This window comes from Gopherus evgoodei, chromosome 8 (genome assembly GCF_007399415.2).
Source record: "Gopherus evgoodei ecotype Sinaloan lineage chromosome 8, rGopEvg1_v1.p, whole genome shotgun sequence".
NCBI lineage: Eukaryota > Metazoa > Chordata > Testudines > Testudinidae > Gopherus > Gopherus evgoodei.
The window spans coordinates 31,954,451-31,966,749 of NC_044329.1; the positions used below are offsets into that span (position 1 = coordinate 31,954,451).

The following is a 12,299-nucleotide window of genomic DNA, read 5'->3' on the forward strand; positions in this document are numbered from 1 at the left end:
TGCAGCGTCCATGTAGGGGAGATACAGCGCAGCACCTTGGTGTATGCTGCAGTTCACAGCCCCATAGCCCACGTCCAGACTACCCCGCCGTATCGGCGGGTTAAAATCGATTGCTCGGGGATCAATATATCGCGTCTAGTCTAGACGCGATATATCGATCCCCGAGCGCACTTACATCGATTCCGGAACTCCATCAACCCGAACGGAGTTCCGGAATCGACACGGAGAGCCGCGGACATCGATCCCGCGCCGTCTGGACGGGTGAGTAATTCGATCTTAGATATTCGACTTCAGCTACGTTATTCACGTAGCTGAAGTTGCGTATCTAAGATCGATTTTCCTCCCCTAGTCTGGACGAGGCCATAGACTGAAACTTGATGCAGTGTAAATGTGCCCTAAAACTCAAATAGGGCAAATTCCCTGTTATCCCAAGAAATCCCACATGTTTTCACAACAAATTATAAGCTATACATTTGTTTGCCTTATAAATCAACTATATCATGAATAATCAGTATGTCCTTCCTCACGAATTAGAAGCTACACATTTGTTTGTCTTGTGAGTCAACTCTATATCTCTATATCTCTCAGTATGTGAATAGTGCCTTGTATAAGGTTGCAAGCCCTAAATAATATGAAATTCTCATGTACAATCAGAAAATGTATGAAGTATGGTCATTAGATTTGGAAGATTATCAGGGATTTTGTTGGTTTTTAATTATAAATAATTGCACTGTGGAAGTAATATAAATTGTATGGCACATGAAAAAAAATAAACCGGAGTATAAATTTGGATTATTAAAAGAAATTTCGTAAAAAGGGGTATCCCAATTAATAATATGGGCTAATATTGAAAGACAGTCCTTGAAATTAATCAGACATAAAAAGCTTCCGATAAGAAAAGGACTGAAGAAATCTGTTATACACTGGTGCCATCTACTGGATACCAATGGAAGCACCAGAGAAACAGTGATCTGAAATCTGAGCACTCTGGCATGTGTCGAGTAGAAATCAGCAAGTGGCCCGCTCCAACAAGTCCTCTAATCAGGATATATAAAACTGAGGTCACCAATTGGATGGCAGGAGAGAGATCACTTGATCATTACCTATTAGGTTCACTCCCTCTGGGGCACCTCCTGGTGTTGGCCACTGTTGGAATACAGGATTCTGGGCTGGATGGACCTTTGCTCTGACCCAGTATGGCCGTTCTTATATTTATATGTTCTTAATTTGGACCCCAGAGTTGACTGAACTCACAAGGAAGCTGCAGAATCCCCAGTGCATTTGATACCTGGACCAACTGTGGGAAGAGTACTCTCCCCACATCCCACAGTTAAAAGGATAAAACAAAGCTATAAGATTTAATTTCAAATATTATTTCTCCCTCTGTTCTTTAATAGCAAAATAACCTTCAGTTATTTACAAGTCTACATTCTAGCAATGCCTTGAGTAACCACAGTAGAGATTTTTAACTAATCATGCTCTCCTTTACATAAGTCATTTTATATTCATGCTCTCTTTTATATAAGTCGAAGTAAATTGGCGTAAGAGAGATTTGAACCATAATTTTAAGCAATTGCTTTTGATAGTCTAAACTTGTCCCTTTTGGACCAATCCACTCCAATAGCTATCACCAGACTCTTAAAAGGTCCTTAAAGACCAGTATATCCTTACCCCTTAGAGAAATACTGGATGGATGAACAACATGTTAGGTACTAAAGAACTGATGAGTATAAGAAAAGGCAATAAATCTTGGTGATTTGCATTGGTCATTGGTGTAAATCAATGGTGGGCAACCTGCAGGCCACATATGGCCCATCAAGGTAATCCACTGGCGGGCCGCAAGACAGTTTGTTTACATTGGCATGGCCATCTGCTGCTCCCAGTGGCTGTGGTTTGCTGTTCCTGGCCAATGGGAGCTGCGGGAAGCAGCTCAGGCAGCAGGGATGTACTGGCTGTCGCTTTCCACGGCTCCCAGTGGCCAGAAATGGCAAACCACAGCCACTGGGAGCTGTAGGTGGCCATACCAATGTAAACAAACTGTCTGGTGGCCCACCAGCAGATTACCTTGATGGGCGGCAGGTTGCCCACCAATGGTGTAACTGCTGAGCCTCAACCCTAGTCTTTCACAATTTCTGGTAAGACTATATTGATGTTTGCTGTACATACCTAGAACATTGGTTGTATCTACATTTGAATGGTGCACTATTGATTGTATATTGATGTGGTTCTGGATAAATTACAAAATTGATTGGTTAAGAATAATCAAGTCTCCTGATTTGAGAAATACCGTTCAAGTTAAAAGTAACCTGAAAATAACCTAGCGTTAAATTAGTAAACTAGTGCTCCCTGGACTAAATAAAAACAGGTAATCCTATAGATTTCATTCTAATATTGGCTATAACAGTAATCAAATTGCAGTTCTAATTTTAGATTTGAGCTCTAAAATCTAACTGGCACCTCAGCAACTTCACAAAATTGACCCCCTTTTATGCTTACATCACCACTGATGATCTTCTATGTTTAAAACAGATTGTTTTGACTATCTGAATGTATTCCATGTCTATCACCTGGTGTACAGTTAAAATATAAGAGTTGAAAGTAACCTCATATACCAGGATCCAAACTAAAAATAGAAATATGCATGTGATTTGCCGAGGATGCAATTTCTAGTATGCATGTGAGGACTGGAATGATCATTTGCTTGGCCTAATTTTTGTTGTTGTATATTGTCTGCATATTAAATCAAGATGTAATGATGGAAGATGTTGTTTGGGGTTATTATTGTTAGGTGTTAATCCTTAAATAGCTCTCCTGCTTCTATTGATTCCCCTACTGCAATTCTGAAAGATGCTGTCTGCTCCTGATCTGTGTGTGCAACTTGTCTTGACCTCAGCAGGACTTGGGCTTGAGGACTGAAGGTAGCATGTTCGTGTCATTATTGCTGATGTCAGATACTCTTGTAGCGTCACAAAATCTCTAAGCCTTATCTCTGGTCAAATAATAACCCCTTGCTTTTTAATTTCAGACATAATTATCCTCTGATCATAAGAAATGGAAGGCAGCAGGAAGGCACACTGTCGTTACCTCACTAGCAAGAAATTGGGTGGTAACGTGTATTTATTTTCTCTTCTCACTATATATTTAACTGAACATTGCTAGTTTTTTTACCCTTTTCTCTTTCAATCAAAACTCCAGGAGGTTATCCATGAAATCCCATTTTGCTATCACATGCTAGGCTAATGCGGTTATCCAGTGGCTGTCTTCCATATTCTACCTACAGTGGTCCAAGAGTGGCACTGGCTTCCAATCAAAGATAATTGAATTAAAATAACTTTTTTTGTTTGATTAGATATCGGTATTTACGTGGGGCCGTAAGTACACACAGGAATAGAGAGCTTAGCCTAATACATATAAAATATGGATCTAATCGTATAATTCTTTGTGTTGAAGGTATTGGGAATTGAGTTTGAATAAGGTCCATAGCCTTGTTTAGCCCATACTAAGGGAAAGAGAAGTGTTTTTATACTGACAAAACTGGAAGGAAAGAATTTATATGATACTATTCAGTAGGTTTCATCACTTCTTTTCTTGTGTCTTGTGAGTGTTCTTTGAGTACTCTTGTGATACTCTGGGTGGCTCTTCCATGATTTGCCATGTTCTTTACAAAACAGGAGGTGTCTCTTTCATTAGGATACAGCTATTGCTTAATTTGTACTAGGACTTGTCAGGTTGAGCCCTGTCTCTTCTAGGCTTGGCAGTTCATAGCCCTGGCACCTGTGGGTGACTTGTGAGTCCCTTTTGAAAGTAAAAACATTGCTTGAGCCTCGGCATCTAATTGTTTGTGCCCCGGGAACCTCTTTCATTACAAATTAAGCACTGGGTCCACGTCTCGAAGAAACTCTTGTGTGAATGGCAGGGAACTTGGAATTTCAGTTTTGAAAACCAAGTTAGAAAGAGCTGAATCTCGCTTTTTAACTCTTGGTTTGTCTGTCAGTGTCCATGCTCAAAAGGGGTTTTATTTGACGAGATTTATGTCAAAACCTTGAGAATCACTGCATGAAAGGCACTATAAACATAATCCACAATGCAGATCTGGTAATTCAGGATGCTGTGCTGATTCCAATCAGCAATATGGCGAGCTAAGATAACAAAAGTCGTTTTTATGTTCAAAAGGCCAGGTGCATGGAGTCGTGGTGATTCTAATCATCCCTGCAAAGGCGAGGGAAGAAATGCTGCTTGCATCGAGAACACACTCTTGCCTCCTGGTAAATGCTGTGCTTATCAGGCAGTTCCTGAATTCTTTTCCTGTTTTTATTTTTTACAAATAGAAACACTTGCAAAATTAATGCTGCCTCTGCAAAAGCCTCAGCCCAAAATTGTTGTAGCTTAGGCATTAAGTGGAGGAATAAACTTCAGGATCACGTGAAGTCACAATTATCTGCTTGTGCCATTATAATTAGAGAGATAGGCCCCACTGCTGATCAGAATTAGTTGCTGCAGAGATAACTGTGATTCCACACAAAAAAGTGCATCTAATGTCAGATGAGTAATAAATGGCACGAATGGCTGAACTTCAGTAGCAAAGAGCTTGTTTACTGAAATGTCCTTAGTGATGGCAATAAAAGAGGGTAGACCATAGAGAGAAAACCCTTTCTCCGAACCCCTCATCTCCCTCCCCCTCCACAGAACAATCATCAGATTGGTTTCTAAGTGTTTTTATTTTGATTGTCATTATAGCCTGTAAACACAACAGAACACAATTCACTTGTATGGATAATTGTCTATTCATGCTGTAAATATCACTGCAAGGAAACTGCCTTTAAATGTTAACCATTTTCTGCTTGCCTCCACAAGTAGCCTTATGAGAGGGAGTGCAGCAGATGAGGGTTAAAAAGCATGTGAATGGCTCCTGATATTGGTCTCCCGGAACACATTCTGTATGATCAGTGTGCTGTGATTAGGATGAGCCAGGGGGAGCAGGACCCAGGTGGAGTTGCTGTGGGCCAGATTTTCAGAGATGTTCAGCACTCTGCTCTTGTGATGAAATTTTTAGCCAGACTTTTCAAAGAGCTGAGCCCCCAATGTGCAGAACTCTTCTGAAAACCTGGCTCTTGTTGTAATGCTTTAATTGGAGCAGAGCTCATGAAAATCAAGCCCTGTGTGTAGTCTGCTATTCTGGCAACTTCTGCATTAGATTTGACTGAATTGGGCATATGATGGGTGGCTGCCCCCGAGCAGTTACAGTCTCTGTCTGTCTTATCCCCTAATGCATGAATGGACAGGGAAAGATAACGGGTGGCTGTACGAATGTAGAGCCATTTTGCTACACGGAGATATGGATATGGAAGGAATGTAATGCTTTCTCATGTAGAAGAGCTTGGGCTTTGTACACCTCTGCCCTGATATAATGCGACCCGATATAACATGAATTTGGATATAACGCGGTAAAGCAGTGCTCTGGGGGGCGGGGCTGCATGCTCCGGCTGATCAAAGCAGTTCGTTATAACGCAGTTTCACCTATAATGTGGTAAGGTGGTTTTTTTGGCTCCTGAGGACAGCGTTATATCAGAGTAGAGGTGTAGGTTCTCAGTGCATCTTCGCACGGTCCTGCAGTGTTGGTAACCCCACAAAGCTGCAAAAGTTTGGTTGTCAAGTTCTGCTGTTCCAGTAGGCTTATCTACAAGAAAAACGCATGGGACCTAGTTTATAACTGAGCATCTACAGTATAATACCACAAACTGAACTACCCAGTGTTCTCACTTTTGCTTGTATTTGATGTAGTTAATTTTGAAACTGCCTGTTCATGCATGGAGCTGTACAAGGTATTTTAGAACAGTCATTTCAGAAGCTCTTTGTTTTGACAATGACAGTGAGACTTCATTAAATCCTATCGAATGTTAAATATTGGGGAATAAATCCTTTATGCTGAATAGAACAGATTACTCTTTCTGCCATTTTCAAATTGACAATTTTTCCAATACCCAGAAATACAGTGCACTTACTGCTTGAGCAAGTTAAGGACAAAAAATCTGACCTGCAGCAAAAAATAAAAAAAACCATATGCATGATACTAGCATAAACACAAACATTCTGCTAGATAAAACCATCTCATAATCAACAGTGGTTCTCATTGCTTTGCATATATACATTGTTTCCATTTTTTGCTTCTTGTGCTTTATTTACAGTCCTATGAACTAAATTTCTAAGACTTTTATATTTTAGCATAGGTAAGTCAGGTGTACTTTAAAAAAAAAAAGGCGTATGTATTTTTTTATTGACAACTTAAACCTATGTGACCAATTCATCCCTAATGTAAGCCTTTTGACTTCAGAGGAGTTAAACCAGCAATGAATTTGGCCCATGGTATCTGTTTGTTTATTTCTATTACTTCTAGTATTTGCTTTATCTTAAAATATACACTGTGCAAAACCTCTTTGATATGTTTCACTTTGGTAGTAAATGGCATTAGAAAATCTTGCATAATGACTTGCCAATAGTCATGGCACGAGGAGTTGGAACTATTTTTTTGTCTCATCACAAAATGTATCAATACCACTAAAATGGACCTATTCCCCCACCAGAAAATATGAACCGTGACGTAACGTTTCTCTGACAATGACCTAATGAGCCATTTCTTTGTATGAAACACAATAATTTCTATAAAGACCACTTTTATAACGTACTGAGAGTTTCTATAGCCAGAGAGATAATTCTGCTTATTATGGCCCTTATGTAGTTTATTTAACTCCACTCCACTTAATGGTAACTGTGTATTGAAACAGTAGAAGTCAAAATGTAGAACAATGGTACAATCTAAGCTTCTCTTCCTCAATTCTTCAATCTTCTTCAGACACACTCAGGCAGCGTATTTTTTCTTTTGTCCCTCAGACGGCTGAACTTAGGGACTGGGTAACACATTACATTAAGTATCTATTCCAAAAAGGAATCAGGTTTTGAATAATTTGGCATTTTAGATCCAAGTACATTTCTTCTAGACAGTTATTGACTCTTCATTTCTTCTCATGTTTTCTGGAGCAAGCTGATTATTGGACCATCGATCCATCTGAGTTCTAAACTAATAACCTCTTACTCTGTAAACCCTCAAACAATTTTTGCTGCAAATGGGCTAGATCCTCAGCTGAAGTAAATTGGATAGACAGTGATAGACACACTCCCTCCTCAAATGGAGAATGTGGCCCAATTATTTTTTACACTCTTCTTTTGATGTGACTAGCATTCTTTCTGTCAATGTCATTGGAGTTGACTTCTTACAACCTTCATTAGCTCTTTTAGGATTGCTTTAGTCTAGCATCCAAAATCATGGGTTGTCTTTGAAAACCTTAGCCTAGAGGAGGCGGAAGGGGTAAAAAAAAAAATCTGAGACATGCCAGAGGAACTTCTAGGAGACCATGTGATTCAAACTTTTGTCATACAAAATATAATCATGAAGTGTATTCATTAAAGGTTTCATCAAATCTGGTGGGAACTTTTGATTCAGTCCAGTACATGAATTTATACAAAATTTTGTATGTTAATGTGAAAATCATTAGCATGTGTGATGTTATATCAAGAAATTCTAATGTTTCAGTGACTGTCTCTAAAGTATGTAAACAAAAGAAAAATCTTCTTCCTCGGTGTTCTGGTGCTCAAATATACTGTATGGATTTGTGTTCCATGCTGATCTCTGGAGTGTTCTGATTCCCAAGATAAATTAGACTGATGAGTTCTACTTGAAAATGATACGGCCAACTCAATTGTCCTACAGAGTTCATGACTCTCTGAATCTGCTCAAATGTTTCAAATTAAAAGCAGTTGAAAATAGTCCAGCTCACAAACAGAGTGGGAATCTGCAGAGTCGGATGCTTCTGAGTGATGCTCATCATGGGCAAGACAAATCTTATAAACAAAACAGTTAAATCTTCCCTTTCTGGTTTGAAAAAGTTCTTTTAGATAAAGCCGAAAGGATCCTGTCCCTCTAACCATCTGGCCCCAAGACCTACATGTGCTTCCCTTATTAGGGATCAGTTGATTCAAGTATAGTAAATGTCCCGTATGTAAAATAAATCCCTTGTGCTGAGAAACAAAAATGGCAAAGGGTCTGGAAAGTAAATTTAGTTGGTAAAATCTGCACTGTATAGGATCTTAGTAGATACATAGTCCCTCTTCCATCTATGTAGGAGGCATTCATAACTTGAGTGCTTTTGTTCTTAGAGTGAGAGACTGGGGAAGCCAATCAGAGTTGCTTACAACACACTACTCCAAGGGGCATGTCTGGCTGACGAGGGGGAACAACCAAGGCCCTGTTCTCCTGCACACCAGCCAGCATCAGCTAGTCTGCATGAGAGAAGAATTGGTCATGTTCCTCTCTGAAGGTATACCTAGCTGCTACTCTTCCTTCCCCAGTGCACAGTGTACTTTGTGTTCTCCATTATCATAATGCTTCCTTCCACAGTGCTCAGGTACTGAATGTGTACCAACACCTCCCTTCTATTCACCCCTTCCTCCCCCAAATATTACCCCATTCCTCCAGTTGTTGAGCAGTAATTTAGCCCCTGGAATTCTAACTTTGTCTATTCTCTAAATGAAACACAATCAGATGCTGAGAAATATACTTTTTTTTCTCCCCTGCATGTCTCACTCAAAAATGGCAGCATCCGTTCAGCTCAGATTTAAACTAAATGGTCTCTTCTGGGCCAAGACTAAATGTGGAAAGGTGTAGCCTGAAAGGAAATTGAATGAAACTATTAATAAGCAACTGGCAAAAAGCAGTTAGAATCAAAGCTGGAAATCCAGGCTGACTTTCAGTGTGTTCTACCTATAGATGCTATTATGACTCCATCTAATATTTTATTCCTAAGGTTTCTAGAGTGTGCTGCAGATTCTCTTTTCTTCCTATTAAAAAGTTGCATTAAATTCAGAAATATTAATTTAAAACTGTCAATTAAAATGGGCCCATTCATGAAATCCTTATTTACTCAAAACACCTTTTCATGTTATACAATCTAGTATTCATATGAGTTTGTCACGTGCAGTAGTACAAAACTGTTTGATTGTAGACCATTGACTACGAACCTGAGAGTTGTGTGTAATCAGGGAACTTGTGCAGTGTGCTGTTTGTGTGGTCTAGCTGCATTGTGGCATCTGATTGTAAGAAAAGCTCAGCATCCAACATGATCTCTCTTGAAAATCTGGCTACTTGGTGCCTAAGTGGAGCTGAATTTACTTGAAAATCTGGTGCACAGAACATAGCACTAGTGATAAAGGCCAATTTTTTGGAAGCTCAGAGTCCTGGGCTGTCTGTCCTTGTGTCTGTTTATGGGCTAAAGATGCATTAAGTTGATCCACAACTGTTGTATTTGGAGGCCTGGGAAATCAAAGGGCTCAGGACAAGTTTTATCTAGATGTGTGTGGATTCTCTCCATAGGATTTGTTTCTCTTGTTTTTTATCTTTTATGCTTGGGCAGACAGTGTTCATTATAGTCCCACTGATGTCTCTGATGTTACTGTAGTGCAGGACTGTTCTCTGCACTTCCATTTAGTATCCAGTAGGGAGCTCTAGGTGTCTTAGTCATTCCCTGTGCATTACCATGTGTGGATTTTTTTTTAAGTTAATGTGAAAAGGCTAAGTAAATCTGCATCATCTCTCTATTAAAAAACTTGAGAACAGCCAACGGACAAGGACCGGTAGTGTCAGGATTCCTGTACATGTTTTGAGTACTGTTGTATTATATCTGATTAGCTGGTACTCAAACAAACTGATTGTTTCAGAAACACCCACAACTCAAACTTTGGTCAATTAATTCTTCCTTCAGTATCAACACTTCTGATTGGAATTCAATACAGTAAAAAAAATCATGCACTATTTTGACATTGGTTAATGTCATCATAGGAATGCATGGTGCTGTGCAAATAGAACAGAAGAGGTCCCTTGGACAAAGAGCTTGAAAACTAAGTGAGCTACAACAGGCAACGTTAAAAGGAAGACACTGAACACAGGGGAAAGGAAAGGTATCTTTACTTCTGAAGCTTATCCAAGGCTACTCAGGACCTCAAATCCTGGACTATTCAGCCTTATTGCTGAATTCAAGACCTTAGGACAGGAAAATAGATTATAGGCTTGTGACTGACTCTGCTGGCCACCAGAAGAAATAAAATTAAGACTGAAGAACGTGACAGTAACACATTCTCTCATAAAGATGGCTTTGTGTTTGCAGCCAGAGAACAATTTGTACTAAAATCCCTTTTACCTATACAAGTGTTTGGCATTAGTGCATGGTTTGCATTCTCAGGGGATTAGGCTAAATCAAATTTCAGCCATCACAGTAACATAATGGAGACCATGCAGACATGGATCTCAGTGTAAATCTTAGGTACCATTGTTCAAAAGTGGCAAAGCCACTTGGGTGCCTAAGTCTCTATGAAAGTCAATAGGCCTTAGGAGCGTAAGTGCCTCTTTGGAAAATGGAGCTCAGGCTTGTTTACATGGTGTGCCAGAGGGGGGCAAATTCTCGTCTGCACTAGCATGTTGCACACTAACTGACACATGTGGCCCAGGCTAGCAGAAGCTCAAAGATCCCTAGTGTGCATAAAGTTGGTACTATTTGAAATGAGACTGCATTAACTAGGGAACTATAATGCACACTAGCACGGCCAGTCACATCCCTCTGGTGCTGACAAAGCACCATGTAAACAAGCCCTAAGTCACTTAAGGCATTTTTGAACATTGTACCCTTTATCAGAATAGTCATAAAGTGAGAGCCTTATTAGGCACAGTGTATCCAAGCTCACATGAGCTGCTCAGGCTGAGGAATCTGTCTGCATGAATTAGTAAATCTGCAAGCATTTTATTGAGTTAAAAACCCGATATAACCAAAAGAATAGTCACTCAATTTATTCCTCATTTTCAAACTCTTTTCAGACAAAGATAGTGATTCCCTAGCCATTTCCCTCATAGGTGAGTGTGGGCACAGTCATTCACTTTCTCATTACTATCCCTCCTTGGCATTTAAATTGCAAAACCTCATCTTTTATCTAAAACGAAGGACTCATATTAGCCTATTTGCATATTTTCTTTTCTAAATTCATTAGTTAGGTCTTTAATTTTGTTCTTGCTGAGTTTCCAGTAAAATAGCTTGAGAAAATAAGAAGTTGTGGGCTAGAGTCATTTGTTTAAATGAATTCGTATTAATGCCACCAGACCCATGCTTAGAATTTCCCTGGTGAGAAGCTTCTAGACTCAGAGGGAAACTTGCGCCATCCCATGAGGCAAGATTTACTTGTAATGAATATGAAGGGGGTTCGGGGGGGCTTATTGAGGCCACAGGATACAGACTGTAGTTCTCTCTGGCTCTCTAGGTCCCAGACTAAGGGTATGTCTGCATTACGGGATTATTCCGATTTTACAGAAACTGGTTTTTGGAAACAGATTGTATAAAATCAAGGGCACGCGGCCACACTAAGCACATTAATTCTGCGGCATGCGTCCATGTACTAAGGCTAGCGTCAACTTCCGGAGTGTTGCATTGTGAGTAGCTATCTCATAGTTCCTACAGTCTCCCCTACCCACTAGAATTCTGGGTTGACATCCCAGTGCTTGATGGGGCCAAAAATTTGTCACGGGTGGTTATGGGTAAATGTCATCAGTCAATCCTCCCTCCGTGAAAGCAATGGCAGACAATCATTTTGTGCCCTTTTCCCTGGATTGCCCGGGCAGACGCCATAGCATGGCAACCATGGAGTCCGTTCAGCCTTTTTTCACTGTCACCGTATGTCTACTGGATGCTGCTGACAGATGCGGTACTGCAGCGCTACGCAGCCGCATCCCCTTGCCTTTTGCAAGTTAGCAAAGACGGTTACCAGTCATACTGTACCGTCTGCTGCTGTCATGGGTGCTCCTGGCTGGCCTTTGCTGAGGTCGGTCGGGAGCGCCTGGACAAAAATGGGAATGACTCCCCAGGTCATTCTCTTCTTTAAGTTCTGATAGAACAGATTAATCTCCCCATACAGAGATCAGATTCAATATCTCCTGTGCGGTCCATGCCGGAGCTCTTTTTTGATTCTGGGACTACATGGTCACCTGTGCTCATCAGCTCTCCAAGCTGGGCAAACAGGAAATACAATTCAAAAGTTTGTGGGGCTTTTCTGCCTACCTGGCCAGTGCATCCGAATTCAGATTCCTGTCCAGAACGGTCACAATGGTGCACTATGGGATAGCTCTCGGAGGCCAATACTGTCAAATTGCGGCCACACTAACCCTAATTCGAAATGGCAATACTGATTTCAGCACTACTCCCCTCGTC

At 40.4% G+C, this 12,299-nt stretch overlaps 1 protein-coding gene across 1 annotated transcript in view; it reads left to right on the top strand.

Moving 5' to 3' along the window:
* Positions 1-223: 223 nt before the first annotated feature.
* KCNIP1 (potassium voltage-gated channel interacting protein 1) overlaps positions 224-12,299 on the top strand; it is an 833,815-nt gene continuing 821,739 nt past the window's right edge. Inside the window, exons 1-2 of the mRNA XM_030572376.1 lie at positions 224-261; positions 3,026-3,106. Of these exons, the coding sequence (XP_030428236.1) occupies positions 3,052-3,106 (55 nt within the window). The 5' untranslated portion in view covers positions 224-261; positions 3,026-3,051. The remainder of the gene's footprint in view (positions 262-3,025; positions 3,107-12,299) is intronic.